This window comes from Chelonia mydas, chromosome 2 (assembly GCF_015237465.2).
Source record: "Chelonia mydas isolate rCheMyd1 chromosome 2, rCheMyd1.pri.v2, whole genome shotgun sequence".
NCBI classification, from domain to species: Eukaryota; Metazoa; Chordata; order Testudines; family Cheloniidae; genus Chelonia; species Chelonia mydas.
Window position 1 is genome coordinate 151,317,700 of NC_057850.1, and position 21,019 is coordinate 151,338,718.

The following is a 21,019-nucleotide window of genomic DNA, read 5'->3' on the forward strand; positions in this document are numbered from 1 at the left end:
GTAACATAAATCCTAGCCCTAAGGAGAGAGATTCTGAACCATTCAGTCATGTAGCCTTTTATGTTATTTAAAGTGAATTTTGTAATGTGGTATTACGCTACCATGGGTTTGGCTCTGGCAGCTACAGTTTTACACTTAGAGTGAAAGTTACCTTTGCTACTTGCTTTAGAGTTAGAGTTTTTAGGAACACAAAGACCAAGGGTAGTGACCACACAGACATTTATCAGTACAAAGTTTAGTTTATAAGTAAGTTATGATTACCCAAGAATATAGAAATTCTATACAGACCTATGCACAAGTTACAAATATAGTTATACTTACATTTTTAACAATAATGTTAGGGTTTGATGGGTCTCTCATGCTTGATCATTAGTAGAGGGATAGTTCCTGCGGGAGTCTCCCATAGGGAGTCAATTTTCCCATTTTGGGCATCCCCTTTTTATAATGCGATTCTGTTTATACCTACATTCTGTGTGTGTTCATAAAAGTGTCAACCCTCTTTTCTTTTATTGGTCTGTGTTCCCTGGAAACTTAAGAGACCCCAATTTTCTATAGGCTGTGTAAGTTCCCTTTGTTTTTATTAGCATTGACGCACAATCTGGGTCTAATGGTTTAAGACACGTGTCAGAGACAGATGCGCCTTTACAGTATTTTTATGATCTAATATTAATCTTTTGGGTAATTTTGCACAACATTACCACTTGGTACCACTTTTTCCATAATTTTAGGGCATTGGGTTATTTTTTGGTCATTGGCTTGAGTTATTACTTGTTTCCAAGGTCTAAAATAGATAAGCTAAAGTCTTGCAGGCCTCAACCTACAGGTTTTAGTTTGTCTTACTTATGTCTAATACTTGGTTCCTTTAAATACTGATCTATTTTAGACTTTTATAATCCTACAAATTCATTCTAATTAACATAAAATGAATATATGTAATATCATATATTAATCAATCATAACATTACACAGTAAATGAATAATAAACTAAAATCATTGACTACAATCAGCACACTACACACTCAGGAACTGCACAGTGGGAACAATGGGTTACTGCACTGACATCAATGGATTTATTCTGGACTTACACCACCATAACTGAATGTGGAATCTAGCCCAACCTATAACATTGAATGCTATATCCATGTGGAGGCCCTGTGTCCACACACTGGGTCTGGTCCCTTACGGATAGCTGTCTGCTGCTATAGCTGACTTCTCTTTCCATTCAAATGAACAACACTTTGATTATGTTGGCTAACACATGAGAAATCAAATTATTTAGAACAGTTGCACCTGGTAATGACATCCTCTCATCTGACAGAAATGGAACAAATTCATAGAATTTAAAGCCAGAAGGGACTATTAGGTCATGTAGTCTGATGTCCTATATATCACTGGCTATAGAATTTCACCCAGTAACCCCTGTATTGAGCCCATTAACTTATGTTTAGCTAAAGGATGTTTTCCAGAAAGGCATCCAGTCTCGACAAAGATTTCAAGAGATGGAGAATCCACCACTTCCCTTTGGTAGTTAATCAATCACTCTCACTGTAAGAGATTTGTGCCTAATTTCTAATTTGAATTTGTCTGGCTTCAGCTTCCAGCAACTGGTTCTTTTTTGCCTTTCTTTGCTTGATGAAAAAGCTCTTTGGTATCTGGTATTTTCTTCCCAGGACGGTACACTAATCAAGTCACTTCTTTGTCTTCTTTTTGACAAGCTAAGACATTAACATCATCTATACTCATATCTACTGTGAAGGATTCACATTTGTGCTTTCAACTTGGTGTGGAATATTTTTTAAACAAGCCACTCCAAAAGGGCACTTCATAAATTCAATACAACTCATTTACAGTACAGTCAATTGAAATATAAAAGATTCCACCAGCAGTGTATGAACCAGGATACTATTTCTGATGTGAACGTAATCATATAAGGTTTTTTATACAATATTGGTACTGATTTCTCTAGTAAAGCAACAGTGTAGCTGGTGGTGTACACAAAGCTCAGAGTGGGCAGGGTGGAATACCTGCACCTTGTCTTCCCTAATAGCATAGTACTGAAGCAGCTGCACTGTTGTTGGTCCTAAAGTAATACATGTACCAATATCAATTTTTCTAGCAAAGACACATCCTAAGATGGTACAAGAACTCTGATATGAATTACTATGCCAGATGTTCTATGGAAATGGAAAATGCTATTCTGGAACTTTTACTTAAGCTGAGTAGCACTTGCTGATGGACTACTTGCAAGAGTGCTACCCAGTGTCAATCAGGGTTGCAGAATCAGGACTTTTGTTTACCAAGCTCAAAAGCATTTTTGAATTCAACAACCTGTGACAAAGCTCTGTCCTTGCCTCAGTGGGTCCCGCGTTTCCTGGCGGATTTTGCTAGCCTCAAAGGCTCACTGTGACCCTCCACGTAACCCTTCTCTCTCTAGAGACAAGGGTCACAGTCTACTGAGCCATTTTCATCATAAGCCAGCGAGGGAGGTGAGGAGAAGTTATCCTTCCTTGCACAGTCTGTGTTGTCTCCCAGTCTCAGTGATTAATCAGGGGGCAAAGGGGGCGGGGGGGAGCCCGGGCCCACCCTCTACTCCGGGCTCCAGCCCAGGGACCCTAATAGTATCAGCTATGGTAGCTGACTTTTTAGAAACATGACATGTACAATTCCCTGGGCTACTTCCCCCACAGCAGCCCTCACTTCCTCAAGCTCCACTTCACCCTTACCTCAGGGCCTCCTTCCTTGTGCCTGATATGGTGTGTACTACTCAGCCTCTCCAACAGCGTAACTTCCTCCCACAGCTCCTGACATGCACCCCCACCTGACTGACTGGGAGGCTTTTAACTAGTTTCAGCCAGCCCCTGATTGGCTTCAGGTGTCCCAATCAACCTAGCATTCTCCCTGCCTTCTGGAAAGTTCTTAATTGGCCCCAGGTGTCTTAATCGACCTGGAGCAGCTGCCATTTCACTTATCCTGGTACCGGGGATTTGTTTAGCCTGGAGCTAATATATCTATCTGGCCTTGCCCCGTCACAAACCATAGAATATTTAGCATGCAAGTCCTATAGGGCCCAATCCTGCACACATTTATCTGTGTAGTGTCCCCCCGACAACTTGTGGCAGCAAGCACTACCAGGTAGGAAGTGTTTGAAAGATGAAGCCCAAGATGGGCCTAACTGAGCCACACTTACTTACTATGAGTAGCACTTACGTGAGTATCTCACTGAAGTCAATAGAACTATTCACACAAGTACGTACTACTCAACTGGAGTTAGGATTACAGAAATTAGGGCTGAATTATTGTTTATCAGGAGAAACAGAATGATCATGTTAGCATTTCTAGGTATTGCAAGCTGGTTTTATTCCTAGAATAGATTCATATATATTAGCCTCAACACGGGATTATATTCTTGTTTACAAGAAATTTCAGTACCACTGCAGAACTTACATATAATGTTACACCCCGTTCACCTTTTACACCTTTCAGTCCATTCAATCCTGGGCGGCCCTGAAATGAAGAGAAATGTTTTAGTGTCTGTACAGAAGTAAACTGCTATTTTTATTACATCTGAAAGACCCTAACACGTACAGGTCGTCCAGGAATACCAAGTTCTCCCTTAGGTCCAGAAGGTCCTACTGGTCCCTGGAGAGAAAATAGAAAGAGCGTGATTAGCTGAGAAAAGGAGCAAAATTTAAAACTTTCTATATGGAACATGATAGTGACTCATGTTTTGGTTATTTTGAACGCACATCAATGTGTTTTTAAAAAAGGTTCCCTGTCTGCAGACTAATTCCCTTCAACAACTATTCTGAGAGTACAGATAGACAGTCCTGCATATAAAAACGGAACCCCAAGATTGTGATCTTTGGAGGAAAAGATTCTTTGCTCTTACTGTCAAAGTCTAAATTTCACCCAGATTTTGTGTGTCCAAAGTGTCCAAAGCTGAGCTGCCAAGTATAAAGGGGAACTTATAAGCATCTGTCTATAGAACAGGAACTGTCTCTCTCTGCATGCCTGAATGAATGTGTGATTGGTGTGATTTCTATGCCAACTTTCTGCTAGTTTTGCATTTTTTAAATTATTTTTGAGTGGGGACTTTTTAGGATGATTGAGAAAATGTCTAGACTGACCTCAAATGTGTCCAAAAAACCCATAGACCTCTTGACTGGATATATTTTTCAATCTGTGGACTTTCCAAGTGCAAAACTCCTGGAATGAGGAGAATCTTTATTTACATAAAGGTGACCTAATTGGACCCCGGTGACCATGGCTGCTGATGATTGCTGAACACTGGCCAGGTGATGTCATAATGCCTGACAAAGAAACCCATGCTTCCTCCACACTCCCAGCTGTAGAAGTTGCATATTGCTGGACTCTTAAGTGTCAACTTCCACAAGTAAAAACCTCTAGCCAGCAACAAGTCCATCCACATAAAACAGCAGAACTGAGAAGACCACAGGCTAACCTTTTTCAACCAGGCTGAATGAAACCGCAAGAGTAACCACCACCGTTCTATATATGTAGTAACTTTTGGATTTTCTTTTCTTTTCCAATTTGTATTAGCAGAGGGACACCTCTGCCTTAGCATTCTTGCAACGTTTTTAACTCCAGCAGGTGGCTGGTAGTGAGTGTGTGTTTGAGCGCAAAAGAGTGTGTGTGGATAGAACCCACAGAATCTGAGAATGGTGCTGAGATGGGTCCCCGTCCCCGGTGTGCCACCTGGAACTGAGGTACAGCTGAGACCTCTGTCTCACCAATCTGGGTTCCCTCTTGCACTGTGACATTGTGACAAGCTGCAAAGCCCTCCAAGCTTGCACTCACACCAACATCCACAGGCTGGGGCCACACCCAGCTGTGCTCATAAATGCTCTGGCCAGCCACTTATGAACCCACAATAAAGAAGCTACAACCAAAGTACTCCCAGGTCCCCATCCTAGACCCCAGAACTATACTGTGCTGCCCTGGTCAAAACCCAACCAGTATGAATTTATTATCCAGTCTGCCACTTCTACAAAGGAAAGTGGAGAGCATCAACTCTTGTTCATGAGCTGAGATTTATCCCGTTTGCACTTCAAACAACATTCAATGTTTTAGGTACAATACAAAATAGATTTATTAACCGCAGAAAGATAGCTCTTAAATGACAGCAAACAGATCTAAGTAGGTTACCATAAGAAATAAAACAAAACCATAATCTAAGCTTAATGTACTAGTTAGTATTTGAATCAAGCAGTGTCTCACCCAGTTAGATAGTACAAGCAGGTTAGCTTTTACATACACAGGCAGACTTCTTTCTTTCCTGCCTGGGACCAACACTTCCCACCCAGTTCAGTCTTTTTCCTCCGGTACTTTCAGGTGTTGTTGTTGTAGGGAAAGTAAGGTCCAGTCATGATGTCATTTCCCCCCTTTATATCTTCTTCCCACTTGCTGGAAAGCTCTTTTGCTGTTCCCTGGGTCAAAAAGTTCCCATTGTGTAGTTCTATCTCTGAAAGGTTTCTATTGTACACAGTTCCTGGGGTAATCCTTATGGTTATGTGTATTTCCTTGTAGCAGATAGAGCACTCACTGCTGCAGAGCCTCCTGCTGGTCAGTCTGGGAATTAGCTCTTTCCAGCATCAGAGCGCCTCCTGCTGGCCAGTGTCTCACTTGCCTCAGGCCCCCCGTGTCCCTCCCGGACTCCGGTGCCCTTTACCTTGGGGGCAGTGCCCCCACATGCTGGGTCTCCCTTCCCAAGGGAATCCCCTCCCCCTATGCCCACCTTGCCTCAGTGGCTACTGCCAGTCATCATCTAGCCCCCTTTCTCTGGGGCAGACTGCAGTGTGTAATGGCCATTCATCACTGACGAGGGGGTTGGACCAGCTGCCTCTGCCTATCCCTGGGCTGCACCTCTTCAGTCCCAGTACCTCCTTAGGCCTTTACCAAGGCCTCAGCCTGGGGAGCTGCCAGGCTGGAGCTCCCCAGCTCCTTTAGCCCTCCCCCAGCGCTGCTCTGTTTCAGGTACCCTTTTCTCCCAGGCAGCTAGGTCCATCTCCTTCCAAAGCTAGAGAGAGACTGCCTGCCTTCTGGCCCGGCAGCTCTTTTATAGGCCCAGCCTGGCCCTGATTGGCTGCCTCCCAGCCTTTTCTTATTGGCTCTGAGCCCCAGCTCTCTCCAAGGGCTGGCTTTTAACCCTTTCAGGGCTGGAGCCCTGCTACATTCCTCAATAAGCCATTAACATTGTTTGGCCTTTTTATCGTTGTACCTGAAAGGCTGCTTATGGGTGTTCTCAACCTCACAACATGGTTCAGTAGCACATACGTAGCCAGACTCCATAACTTCACATACAATGATAGCACATACAATCCAGCAAGATATTAATGTCTAGCAGATCAAGACTTTCAGAATGATACCTCACAAGGCATACTTTGTACAAAATATATCATTATTATATGACAGTGGTGAATATGGGGTGCCACAGGTATCTCTAGAGTAGTTCCTCCAATACCCAACAGCCCTACATTAACAATGGTGCTGTCTAAAGATCACACAGGCCTATATATCATGCATTAGGGGTTGTTGCCAAAAATAAAAAATACAATCACCCATTCATCCAGACCACCTTAGTAGTTTTAGACAAATTTTCTAAATTCCTGTTGCCGAGGCCCTCTTCCTTAGCTAATTTAAATGATAATTAGAAATTTGTCCCTGAAAATATCAATTTGTTGTGGGCACGAGCCAGGATTACTCAATATTGACAGGTTTCAGAGTAGCAGCCGTGTTAGTCCGTATCCGCAAAAAGAAAAGGAGTACTTGTGGCACCTTAGAGACAAACAAATTTATTTGAGCGTAAGCTTTCGTGAGTTACAGCTCACCTCATCGGATGCATGAAGCTCACGAAAGCTTATTCTCTAATACATTTGTTAGTCTCTAAGGTGCCACAAGTACTCCTTTTCTTTCTGTCAATATTGACAGTTGCTCCTGGGTCCTGATTTTAAATCATACCAAGAGGTATGTAATAATATAAAGATCCCACATTTTCAGTATTTACAAGTAAAACATTTTATTGTGGAATCTGGATATGTGGCAGCTCTTTCTAGACCTTAGCCACATTGGAAGAGGAACAAGCTAGAACAAAAGGTTTAATTTCTAAGATACATACAAATTTGACTGAGAAAGATGTTAGGAAAACAATCCAGATGAAAAGATGGGAGACAGACTTGGACAAAGAAATTGATCTGGCTAAGAGTGTCTCCATATAGGAAAAGGGATATACATCCTCAATTTGTGTGGCCCATAAGGAATTTTTTTTATAAACTACTGTATAGATGACAACTGACTCCAGTTAAGCGCCATCATATTTTTTGTTATGAGAGAGGTATTCCTATGGAGGGGTTGTAGGGAAAGGGGAAAGATACTTGCACATGTGGTGATTGCACTCAGGAATTAGATGGTTTTGGGAGGAAATTATTAAAGAGATTCATGGTATGACAAAATGCTGGCTTGTTTCCCAGAGATCCCTGACCGGCTTGCTTAATGCTCCAGTAAAGGATCTGCATTTTAAAGAGAACAACAAATTAATTTCTTTTTATTGTTAGCTGCTAGACTTTGTATTGGAAAAATGTGACTCTTCCTCTTATGGAATTGTGGTACAGTCCTTGCAATGGAAAAGCTTTCATATCCAGTACGTACACAAGAGATGCACCAAAAAGAGGATAGATACTTATAAATTTGGTCACCCTTTTTAGCAAACTCAGAGGAGGGCTCCCCAGCCAGTAAGCCAGAATCTTTAGCCAGGTACTGTGAAAAATAACCTGATCCTGAATAAGAAATATATGACATACCATGTTAATGTTTTATTGTAACTTTGCCTTAATACAAGTTTCAAAAGGAGTTATATGTTTAATCTTGAGAAAACTTGTTATTTTCACCTTCATTTAAAATACAAACGACAAATTTAACAAGTTGTGTCATCTTGAATGTTTCTTATAACCTTATATTGGGGGATAAGGAGACAAGCTATTTCCTAACCACCAGTAATTTGGGCAGGCTGCCTTAATTGGCATCAGAGCTGTAGTCCCAAAATTAGCTTCAGTCAGCGAGTGATTTGACACCCCCCATCCTGTATCACATATTTTGTTGGAACATAAATATATAAAATGGCACTGAAATTGACAATGTTCTGTTACTCTGGGGACTGATAGCTAAAAAGACTACTGTCTTCTTAAGTTACATAGAGCGTGTAAGGAATTGTTAGTTTATTTGAGGTGGTTTAACCAATCTCATAATTTGATGATTCTAGAAACCCACTTTATTCTAATTTGATTTGTTTATTTGTATTTTATTTTATGGTTTTGTTTAGTTGTTCAGGCAATAAAACATGTAAAATTAGAAACCTGTGTGGTTTGGATGTTTTTTCCTCAGACATCAGGGTTCAGAACCACCTAGTGGTGGTTTGTAGAACTGCTCTATACTCCTCCGTATCTGGTGCTCAGGTAGGAACATTGTTGCGTTTTGAGGGAAAGTTGACTTCTGTATATTGATCCCTTCTTTCAGTGAGCAATGTAGACTCCAGAATCATTGGGAGTCTGGGGTGATGCATAGTCACTGGTCAACCTGAAGGTTGACCTTTTCCACTCAATAATGTCTATACTGCTTGCACAGAACAGACAGATTCAGACTTGAAGGCTTTCAGCAGCTTTTCTGCATACTGTATGATTTAAGAGTGTCTCCCTTTATTGAACCCCAATGTAAAAATTGACCAAGTCAAACCCAAGAATATTATTTTTCTTTGAGGCAGTAACTCTCAATATTGTCTGGGCAAAACAGTCAGTGCTGTGTACTGTATGTACTGTTAGAATTTTCTATTACAAAAATTCAATGGGTTTTTGATATCATTTCATCCTGATGTCAGTTTTGTAGGATCCAAAAATGCTCCTACAAAATGCTTGATTAGATGGTTGTTTACATTGCAGGAGTGCCCAAAGACTCCAACAGGGATCAGCCCCCACTGCGTTAGGCACTGTACAAACACAATCTGCATCAATGTTCTTGTTTTGCGCCCGACACAGAGGTAGCAAAGGCAGATTTCTTAGAATACATTTTTTTGCCCTGATCCTGCAAACACTTTCCCACATAAGTCATATTACTCACACAAGTGGTCTTATTGATGTCACTAGGGCCAGACCGGGAACTATATTCTGTTTTACTTGCTCAGGGCTAGAGTGTAGCTGGCCCTTAAGTGGCTGCAGTGGGGTAGGAAGGAGTGAGCAGATTCCCCTCATGCAGGTTGTGTAGCCAACCAGAACTGCAGCCCTGGTAGTGGAGAGAGAACAGGAGCTGCTTCTGAGATGCATCCCCCAGAGCAACTTGTCTGAAAGGGGGCTTAGAGCAGGCAGAGCCATGACGGTCTCTCCTATGCCATGCATGCTCCTTCCAGGGCAATGAGTGATTTGGGAAGTATTTGCCTCACTGAGGCAGGCTGCCTCCAGTACTCCCCCTGGGGTGGCATGGCCCCATACCATTCCTTACTGTGTGCTGTGATGAAATGCCACAACGTAGCCCTACAGTTATTTTGCACATTTAAAGCTGTAATGGATAAAGAGTCTGATTCACAGCAACCAGTACTGGTCTCTGATGAAACTGATGGTAAATAATATGACTGACACATCATTCCATTCTATTGCTCATGATTCATAGATTCCAAGGCCAGAAGGGACCATTGGGATCATCTAGTCTGACCTCAGGTAGAACACAGGCCATGGAACTTCCCTGAAAAAGTCCCTGGAAAAATCATGGAGCAGGTCCTCAAGGAATCAAGTCTGAAGCACTTAGAGGAGAAGAAAGTGATCAGGAACAGTCAGCATGGATTCACCAAGGGCAAGTCATGCCTGACTAATCTAATTGCCTTCTATGACAAGATAACTGGCTCTGTGGAGGAGGGGAAAGCAGTGGACGTGTTGTTCCTTGACTTTAGCAAAGCTTTTGACATGGTCTCCCACAGTATTCCTGCCAGCAAGTTAAAGAAGTATGGGCTGGATGAATGGACTCTAAGGTGGATAGAAAGTTGGCTAGATTGTCGGGCTCAACGTGTAGTGATCAATGGATCCATGTCTAGTTGGCAGCCGGTATCAAGGGAGTGCCCCAAGAGTCGGTCCTCGGGCCGGTTTTGTTCATTATCTTCATAAATGATCTGGAGGATGGTGTGGATTGCACCCTCAGCAAGTTTGCAGATGACACTAAACTGGGAGGAGAAGTAGATATGCTGGAGGGTAGGGATAGGATACAGAGGGACCTAGACAAATTAGAGGACTGGGCCAAAAGAAATCTGATGAGGTTCAACAAGGACAAGTGCAGAGTCCTGCACTTAGGACGGAAGAACCCCATGCACTGCTACAGACTAGGGACCGAATGGCTCGGCAGCAGTTCTGCAGAAAAGGACCTACGGGACGAGAAGCTGGATATGAGACAACAGCGTGCCCTTGTTGCCAAGAAGGCCAATGGCATTTTGGGATGTATACGTAGGGGCATTGCCAGTAGGTCGACGGACGTGATCGTTCCCCTCTATTCGACATTGGTGAGGCCTCATCTGGAGTACTGTGTCCAGTTTTGGGCCCCACACTACAAGAAGGATGTGGAAAAATTGGAAAGAGTCCAGCGGAGGGCAACAAAAATGATTAGGGGACTGGAACACATGACTTATGAGGAGAGGCTGAAGAAACTGGGATTGTTCAGTCTGCGGAAGAGAAGAATGAGGGGGGATTTGATAGAGGCTTTCAACTACCTGAAAGGGGGTTCCAAAGAGGATGGATATAGACTGTTCTCAGTGGTAGCTGATGACAGAACAAGGAGTAATGGTCTCAAGTTGCAGTGGGGGAGGTTTAGGTTGGATATTAGGAAAAACTTTTTCACTAGGAGGGTGGTGAAACACTGGAATGCGTTGCCTAGGGAGGTGGTGGAATCTCCTTCCTTAGATATTTTTAAGGTCAGGCTTGACAAAGCCCTGTCTGGGATGATTTAGTTGGGTATTGGTCCTGCTTTGAGCAGGGGGTTGGACTAGATGACCTCCTGAGGTCCCTTCCAACCCTGATATTCTATGATTAAGTCCCCACAGAATATTTTTTAGAAAAAACATCCAATCTTGATTTAAAAGTTGCCAGTGATGGAGAATCCACCACGATCCTTGGTAAAATGGTTCCAATGGTTCAGTCAGGAGCATGGGGTTTAGGGATGAAGGAGGAAGAGAAGCTGAATAACACAAAAAGAAAGAAGAGTTAAAAGAAATTAGACTGAAGATATGAAAACAGAGTAATTGTAACAAATGAGATAAATGAATAATGGAGTGAAAATGGGAGAGCTAGAAAGGGAAGAAATAAGGAAAGCAGGGGACAAAAGCAGTGTTGAGAGGTGACCTGCAAAGTAGTGTTTTTAAGGATGGTAAAGCTGCAGAAATGTTCTGAATGCCTCTAGAGAGAATGAGGTCAGAGAGACACCCAGCACATTATTCTATTGCGCTCCTTAGATCTGCTTCCAAGGCCAGAAATCCTTATTCAAGTCTTCCTCACATCCTGTATCATCTACTGCAATTACTGTTTCCTTGGGCTTCACAAGCCCCTGCTCTCACAGGACAGAAGGCAGCAGCTTCTACCTCCATGACACTAAGTCCAAATTACACCTCTAAGTTCAAATTGTCGATGAGGAACTGCAACGTGCCTTAGCTCAGAATGTGCCTGATAATTAAGAGCCCTTTTGAAAGTGCTTCTCAGTGTTGTGTTGTCTCTGACAGGCTGTCCAATGAAGTCTTGCGACTGCTGCAGCTTCCTACGAGGAGGTGCAGATCAGTTCATTTGGAAAGTGTCCCCTCATTGCCCTGCTGTGTTTGCTATTCAGCCAAGCCCTGCTGCTACTGCTTTAGAGCACAGATCCACTAATAAAGCTGGGGCACTGGAGTAGCTGCCTCAGCTGGAAGAGTTGTGTTCCATTCATAGCTGTGACTGGTGCATATAGCACTGGGATGAAGGCACATTCATTTTACTTTGTATTTTCCCACATTTCTGAGTGGGACAGTGCCCACACAATAGGGCCTCTCTCCTAAGCCCATCAGACCCCAAAGGCTTCCCTAGTTACTATGCAAAGGGCTCTCTGGGGCAAATCAGGCTCTTGGCTCAGTCCAGTAGCAGTGGCAATGGGAGCACTGTCCTATGCCTCTGCCATACAGCAGGGGAATGGGAAGGCATCCCTTTTGGCTGAGGATGCAGACGGCCTTATCAGCACCCCAGAAAACTGGAGATGAGCCTAAGGTGCAGGGTCCGCCGGCTACCCTCAAAGATGCTGGAGGTAAGCAGGGCATATAAGGCCAGTTCTCTGTCCTCATTCCCACTCACCCTAGAAGGCTATTCCGATCCTGGGCGTTCATATAGTGACTTTTTTACCCAGAGACCCCAAAGCACTTCACAAAAGTATCTATAATGTTCTCCATTGTACATGTGGAAAAAGCAAGGAACAGAGAGGTGAAGTGACAGCTCGCAGTCACACAGTGAGTTGGTAGCACAGCTGGGAGTAGAACCTGGGTCTTGTCATTCCTAGTCTGACCTTCTATCCGTGCTGCCTCTCGATGTCAAGTGGTGTAGGCAGCCTGGAGGCCTATTTAGGAGCCAGCAGGGTGCCATGAAAGCTTAGCTTTATAGCTGTATTTGGATGATATTCGCCCTCGGGGGTCCACATATCATCTGATTAATAAGATCTGAAATACTGATATTGTCTGAATAACAGTCTGTTCACCAATCCCTACTCCAAACTAAGAGACTGATCTCCAAATTGATGGACTGTCAACTACCTTCTCCTCTCATTCCAAACTGGCAACCATTTGTCCTTTGCTGTTTTCTAACAGCAATAATGCATATTCATGGAGAGGCCTAACCCATCTATCTGATGATTAATGTGTCAAACTATAGTTTGTGACTCACATATAGTAATTCACTGTGTAAGCAGCCAACTTAAAAAAGAAAAGAATTCACCACAGGATAATTCCTAAGCAAAAATATGATTAACGTTGGAATATTTTCAAGTTGTGTCATCCATCTAGTACCATCACGTATACTTCTCTCCTGCCCAAACATAAGTAAATTAAAAGAGAACTTTTACAATTAGTAATATAGGGGAGTGTTACTGAACAATAACAGCAACTTCAAGAATCTGAAAAGCCCATCAATACTGGCATCCAAATCTGCTATTTAATAATAAAATTGCGACATGTTACAGGGGATTTCAGACTCTTCTTTCACTTCCTGTTTGTAGTCAGATTGTGCCTGAGTGATGTCAGCGGAAGTCTAGGGTAGGAACAGACAGCAGCTGACAGGCAGGTTCTCAGGGATGTGAAAGAACCACAAGATTGCCACCTCAAATGTTCAAAAATCATGGGTCAGGCCCCCCAAAATCATGAGGTTTAAAAATAAATAAATGATGGGCTCCTTTTCTGTCCCTTCTGGTTTTAGAGCCTTTAAAGAACACGTGGATCAAGCTGCATCCATGAGGGCTAGAGATATAAACCATCAAAAATAGGTGAGATTCTCACATAATACCAAGTCTCCAGGTGCTGGGGTTTTAAGTAAAACATCAAATAGTGTGAGACTCTCAATAAGATCATTAGAGTTGGTAACTCCCTCATTATTTCCTGCTTCACGATTCCAGCTCTGGCCCCTCCATGATGAGTATCAGTAACTTGGAGAGGGAGCGGAAGGCAAGTTACCACCACTTGCAGCAGCAAGGGGGTGAAAGAAGCAAGTGAAACAGCCTGTAAGCATGGGGCTTACAGGAAGAGAGGCATTCTGCCATCAATGGCAGGGTAGGGAGGGAAAATTGGACCCTCTGATAGGGAGAGGGTAGGGTTAGCGCTTTGATGTGCTTCTTTCAGGGAGCCAGTTCTCCCTAATCCTCCGTACCACCTTGGGAGGGCCAAGCTATCATTACCAAGGGAGAGCCAACTCCCTGGGGGCATCACCAGTGCAAGGAAGCAGATCAAAGGTGCTAACTTGACCCTCACTCTAGCAGAGGGTTGGTTTTAGTGCATATTTTCTGCTTTTGTTGTCAGCCATGCTGGCCTCGTAAGAATGCCGTCACTCTTGACCTGCTGCTGGAATTTGTACTGGCATCTCAGCCCCCAAGCAGCTGCTACTACTTACTTAGTGCCCTATATCCAAAACTGTTGCTATTCCTCACCCTCCCTGCTGTCCTTCTGGAGCCTTGAAAAGCAGGGAAGCAGTAGGTGGGACAATTCTCTTACATCTGTAACAGGCTTCTTGGGAGCCTGCCCCTCAGCTGATCACACCCCAGGCATCACAAATGATCAACCTTGAAGGCCCACAAAGGTGCCATCTACTTTGAGGACCTCAAGTCATTCTGCTGCAGTTGAGATCAGGTGAGGCTCTTGAGATAAAAGCCCTTTGACTTCAGTTCAGTTGTCAGGTTGGCTGTGCAACTGCACCAGAGTTTAAGGGGCATCTGGAGCCTCTTCTGACGTTCCCTGCACAGCGTACCTACATTGCCAGATCCTGCACAGCCTCCTGCATTGGTGGATGGAGCCTTGACTTCACACTCCCCTCACGATGCTATGGCCAGCAGAGCTGAGCAGGCAGAGACGAAGAAACAGAGGCAGATTCATGACTCTCTGAAGCTCCTACTCCATAGCTGTGCTGCCCCTTCCTCAGGATAGATTGCAAGGTGACAATCTGATCCCTACTGGGGAGGGAAATGGGATTTTTGAGGGATGGGTCATTGACTCTGAAATTTACTTCCCCAGTTGATTTGCCAAAGCCTGATTTTTTTTTTTACTTTCTTGTCATGCTGCATCACTTACTGCTTCAAAGAAGAGTACCAAACTCATAAGAGGGAGGGGGAATGACCATTCTGGGAGGGGGAATTTGGGAGGGTTCATTTTTGAACATAAAAATTGGTCCTATTATCTAATTTTTTAAAATACAAATTTCACGTGGGCCCAGAACCCTGGATAGTCACAAACAAACAACTACATACGTACACAAAATAAACTCCTTGCGTTTCTGGAGTTCCCTCAGAGTGAATTGTGGAAGAAGAGATAATTTGTCACATCTACTGAGGTGAATTAGAAGAGGGTCAGGCTTATCTCTAGACTCCCTTGTTTTTAGTGAGAAGACATAATTATGTCATCCTATCATTTTTAAAGGTCTTATTTTTTAATTCATTTCCTTTTTACTATAGCGTAATTTGTAGGAGATACTTCTGCTATCACCACAAAGAGTCCTTCGGTGATGAAATGCTCAGGCTTCAATCTCACAAACTGCTTGCCTTGCCTTCAGACATTATTACAATCGATATATTTTGCATTAGGATGTTATAAAGCAACGGAGTGGGAATGAGGGAGGAACTGGATGATTCTAGGCATAGAAAGACTGGACCAAATCCTGAGACAGCATAAATGTGTCAAATTCGAATGAAGTGTAGCCATTTAGGCAACTGTCAGTAAGGGCTTGTCTACACTTAACACACTACAGTGGCACAGCTGCAGAGTCAGGTTGCCCCGCTGGCTGAAGAAATCCGTCTCCCTGAAAGGCAGTAGCTAGGTGGATGGAAGAATTCCTCTGTTGACCTAAAACTGTCTACATGGAGAGTCTTAGGTCAGTTTATGTCACTCAGGATGTGGATTTTAGCTGGGTCAACCTAATATTCTAGTGTCAGGCAGGCCTAAGGCATTCTCGTGGTACAACATGCGTACCCTGAGATACTTGAGCACCCTGTGGTGGTGTAAAAGGATCCTGAGTGCTCTTCAGTGGGGGTGGAGAGGCTAGGTCAGAAAAGGGACATGTCCTGTCAGAAAGGCCATGTGTCTAAGTCAAAAGGCAAGATCAGCTCATCCCGCAGCGATTTAAGGGGGCAGGAAGGGAACTTAAGGCAATGATGTAAGTTAGAGTAGCCCTCCCAAGATACATTTGCACCAAAGCAACCAACAGAAGTGTCATGCAACACATCCAACCAGCCCCTCAAAAAAGACTTCAGTAAAACAACAGGTACTGACAAGGTACCCAGAACACCATAATTACTGTGTGTCAAAAATCCCCTTTGCTGAAATTTGCCATCTGGCACAGGGCATCCTTGGCCATACTATATCAAAAGCTGAAGCCAGGAGATAGCCAACCGCTAAAAGGAAGTGGTTTAAACCACTGCATAATATTTCATAGTCTATCAACCCAGCAGGTCACCAGGGAACATGGTAAAAAAAGAAAGCTGATGCAAACAGACACAGCACAAGAAACATCAACTTCGGCACATAACAAATGGCATCAGCAGGAGGGCAAACAAATCATAGGTTCCCAAAAGGATGCGAACCTAACACACAAGCATGCACCAGAGGCAACCAAAGCATTGCCAGTCAATCTGTGCCACCATCATAGGTATGGCATAGCATGATATTTCAGAAATTTCTCTACTGCATTCCTGCCTGCCATCTTTGCAGATGCTCCCAACTTTTCATTAATGTCATTAGTGCTATAGATCCTGTAGCCTTTGTCAATCTGCTAAAAGCAAACTGCCTGCTCTGTCAATTTTTCTAGCCAGCTAGAGTTAAACCACAAATTCACCTGGTGTAATTTGCCTTTGAATCACAGCAGGATCTCACTTTGTCACTCCAGGACACTCACTTTAAATGCTGGAACAAATTTTCCAATGTAGATGCTTGCAGCTGTGCACTTAGAATTGTATGCATATAATTTATGATCACAGATGTGATGTGTATGTATAAAGTGAGTATTTGTGCATGAACTTAGTCAGCTTGGCACCCAACTAGCAAGTAACCATGTAAATACCTGATGCAGATACACCCATTGGGCATTTACATTCATAGTTTAGACATGTGTGCAATCACATGTGCCTAAATTTGAAAATCTGACCTGCTGTATTTTAAACTTACTGTACATCACTTTTACACACAATTTTCAGGATTGCATTTTCCACACTGAGACTATTATAGCTGTAAAAGGAACAGATAAAATGCTCATTAAAACTGTGGGAATTGAAATAAGCAGGGGTCATGTTGTATCATAATTTGGGGACGGAATTAAGAGCTGATATCTTCCTAAAATTCAGACATGCCAGATTCATATGCAAGGTAAAGCCATTGAAATCAGGTTTCAGAGTAGCAGCCGTGTTAGTCTGTATCCGCAAAAAGAACAGGAGGACTTGTTGACCTTGGAGACGAACAAATGGATTGGAGCATAAGCTTTCGTGAGCTACAGCTCATTTCATCGAATGCATGCCTTAAAAAAAAAAAAAATCTGTACGAGTTTTTTCATGAAGTTGATAAATTTCCACTCCATACAGCTAAATTCAGTGCCTTACGTAATGACAGGTTTCAGAGTAGCAGCCGTGTTAGTCTGTATCCGCAAAAAGAAAAGGAGGACTTGTGGCACCTTAGAGATGAACAAATGGATTGGAGCATAAGCTTTCGTGAGCTACAGCTCACTTCATCGGATGCATGCAGTGGAAAGCTTATGCTCCAATAAATGCGTTCGTGTCTAAGGTGCCACAAGTCCTCCTTTTCCACTGAAATCAGCGGAGTTACACAAAGGATGAATTTGGCCCCAAAATGCATGTGGTCAAGAAGGCCACTCCCCTCTTCTAGCCCAGGGAGTTTTTTTAAATCTGACAAAAAACTGGTGCGTTCCAAGGTAAAGGGATTAAAATAATCAAATCTGGAACTCACTGCGACTGATTGTACCAGATTCATCCCCGCTGTGACTTCATTGAATTTGGCCAACTAGTCTTTATCGTTCAACTATTTTCGAGTTATTAAGTTTCAAGCTTTGGGAGCAGCATTCCTTGTAGAGTCAAAACATTTCAAACCTAGGGAGCCTAAAGTAAAGCATCTAAAGCTATATTTAGGTACTTTAATAAATGGCTTCATTTTCATGTCCAGTCTGCAGCTTCCACTGAAGGCAAGGGAGCTGAACATAATTCAGCACCTGTGAAAATCAGGTCAGACTTATATAGATGCCTGAATATGGGTTTAGGTTTCTAGCTTTGGGAACAAGTTTTGAAAAATTTGGCCTCTGTTTTTTAATAATCAAATGATACATATGTGCTATCACTTGTTAAATTCTAAACCAAAACAGGAACAATTTGCAGTACTGTATACCAAAGACAAATACTTCGAAGACATTGCTGTCTGTGGGTCTGAAAATTATGCTTCATCTTTGCTGAATGGTATTGAAAAACTAAAGCTAATTGACTAAGTTGAGGTAATCTCTGTAAAATCAAAAAGTATGAATACATTAAAAAATAGCAAATATCTTACCATAGGCCCTGGTGGTCCCACTGCCCCATGCTCACCCTGTGAGAGAGACATTCATATTAGTGATGAAGAGAAACTCTAATGTCTTGTTGGCCTGGTTAGTAATGGAGTGCAAGTGTCCCAAAAGAACTTGGTAACAGTATTAGCCTACCTTCTGCCCTTGTCGTCCTGTAAGTTCTCTTAGAGATCCATCTGCAGATATGATAACTCCTGGTTCTCCCTTTTCACCCTACAGTTCACATAATCATTTTGTGATGTTTATACAACAGTTCTAAACAAAGCTTTACTTGCACAGACCAGACAGCTTCAAAAGGTCAGTGCAGCAACATTTTTGTTGGTTCAAAGTAGTGACAGGCTGGTGGGAGAGGTGGCAACTACAAAAATGTGACTAGGGTGGATTTTAATTGGGGGGGGGAGATGAGGGTTGTTTCTTTTTTAACCATGGTACAATAAAACAAAAACATCCTGCTCCTAAAAACCCTGAAAGAGAACCAAAATAATACAACAAGCCTTCCCTCAGCTAGTGCCCCTAACTGAAAGTATAACATGAAACCTCAATAGCTCCCTGGCTGTCATCAAAGCAGAGGTCTTTTCTTCTAAACATTTGGAGCATGATGCTGTCCTATTTCCTCTAGCCAATAAACTTTAGTCACCAAGAGCTGGGCTGTGAACCCCTTAGTTTCACTAGTAAGCTGGTACTGCAAGGAGGGCTCCAATTCAATTCAATGGGACCAATCACATGAATAACTGCTCCGCAGTGGGTAGAAGTGGTTCCCAGTGTGGCCCTAGTAGCTGCCATCACCCACCCTACGCAGCCAAGGCATCCTGAACAACCTGGTCCCACAACCTCAAAGTGAAGAAATTTGGCCTCTGGCTTGACACCAACCACTGCCCCGCTCACCACAGTGACTCTGCTGAATAGTCAGCTCAGTGCACTGCCATTCTATTGCATCTTCCCCGAAGCTTTAGAAATGTTTGAGTCATTCATACTTGGGCTCACAAGAAGGCTTGCCTTGATGCATCACTGACCCCATCTCCTGTTCAGTACTATGGACTCAGAGCCGTGAGGAAAGTACCACAGGGACCTCTAAAGGGAGTATTTCCCCAAATATTTATTCAATGGCCCACACTCCCAGGGGTCTTTCAGTTCTGCAGCCTGAGATCAGTAGCCTTAAAAACAGCTGCCATTCTTGGCTCAGGATCATTGGAAGATCAATGACGCTGTGGTCAAACACATGCCAGAAGATCAGCATGCCATCTTTCATTCACTGGCATGTAATTTCACAGTTAAGAGTGCTAGTTTTGCTCCGCTCTGGGAACCTATTTCAGACTTTAATTAAACAGTATCTACACCATCACATTAACTGACAAGAAATCAACAAAACAGTTCTATGAGCTACTTAAGAAAGCAAAGGATCAGAAGAGTGGTCTTTTGCTTTCCTTTTTCTCTTCTCTTCTCTTCTCCAAGGCTGCAGTAGCCCAGTTGTTCCTGACCACCTGCTTCCTGCCCCCATTCCTCTCCCAACAATGCCACAATCCCAAACCTCACAGAACTAGAGTCCTCAAATCCTGCTCATTCTGTGTAGTGGGGTTCTGCTACAGGCAGGGTCCTGTGCGCCCATGGAGGAGGGAGCAAGATTTGTCCTTCTATAATTTACATAGCCTTTTTGCTGTGATTCCTTTTTCCTTCCTACGCCATTGGCATGGATGATCAGTTTACAGAAAAAGGTCACCTCATACCCAAAATGTTTAATGTTTACGCAGAGTCATTCTGACAATTGTGCAAAATGAAATGTAGCGTTTCAGCATCAGAGTCTGTATATTAGTCCCCAAGAGAATTTCAAGGTATTTTGTTTAATAATGCTGATTTCCACTGACATCTCTTTTGAAACTCTAGTACCAACTCATTAATATCCCTGTGGAGAGCAAAATGAAAACCATAAAAGCAACAGAGTAATGCCACCAGACGTAAATGGTTTAACCCATTTCTGAGCATATTCATCTCTCTAGTGCACATGGGATGCTACTCATTCCTTCTTACCTGTTGTCCTTTTGGTCCTTGTAATCCAGTCAGTCCAATGTTACCTTTTGGTCCCCTTGGGCCCTAAAAGGGTAAAAATAAAAGTCTTTTATAACTGGTTTGGATAAGAGCTTTTCAGATATCAGTTGAGAATAAGGAAGCACATTTTGATCAATTTAATTTCTTATAGTTGGAGATCTGAAACTTTGAATCACTCCAGTTTTAATTGTCCCAGGAATCTCCTTTCCCTAGTCTAAGGCCACTGCTATCTGCATCACTTAATTACAGAAACTATTCCCTACAGTTGTTCTGTGGAGAAAGGTTGGCTTGCATTTTGTGTTGCAGATTTCCCTTAAAAGTGCACTGAAAACCCTTTTTACCGTGCAAAAGCTGAATTCCAGTTTCTGTGTTTCTTCTGCATCAGTAAAGAACAAAACTGACAGCTAAAGCAGGATGAGAGTGACATTTAAGTCTTCACAATTATTCTAGTAACAATTAGGGATCTTATACAGCTTGTTACATTAATTTTTAAAAGCTTGTCCATTCATTTTATCCATTTCCATGCAGCCCACAAAACCCAGACCTACCTTTTGCCTAGATTATTCTTCCTATGGACTATGGAGCCTGGGATCCTGTACCCAAACCTACACTTTGAAACCATCAGTCGCTTTTGAAACTTTTGAAAAATTCTTATATTTGAATCCATA

General features: G+C 42.8%; 1 protein-coding gene across 9 annotated transcripts in view; it reads right to left on the reverse strand.

The window, feature by feature from the left end:
• COL15A1 (collagen type XV alpha 1 chain) overlaps positions 1–21,019 on the reverse strand; it is a 275,000-nt gene that overhangs the window by 38,771 nt on the left and 215,210 nt on the right. For all 9 annotated transcript variants that reach the window (XM_043540351.1, XM_037889859.2, XM_043540354.1 and 6 more), the window contains 5 exons: positions 20,334–20,396; positions 18,444–18,521; positions 18,296–18,331; positions 3,586–3,639; positions 3,445–3,504 (listed from right to left, as the gene is read on the reverse strand). In XM_043540351.1, coding sequence (XP_043396286.1) covers positions 3,445–3,504; positions 3,586–3,639; positions 18,296–18,331; positions 18,444–18,521; positions 20,334–20,396 — 291 coding nt within the window. The remainder of the gene's footprint in view (positions 1–3,444; positions 3,505–3,585; positions 3,640–18,295; positions 18,332–18,443; positions 18,522–20,333; positions 20,397–21,019) is intronic.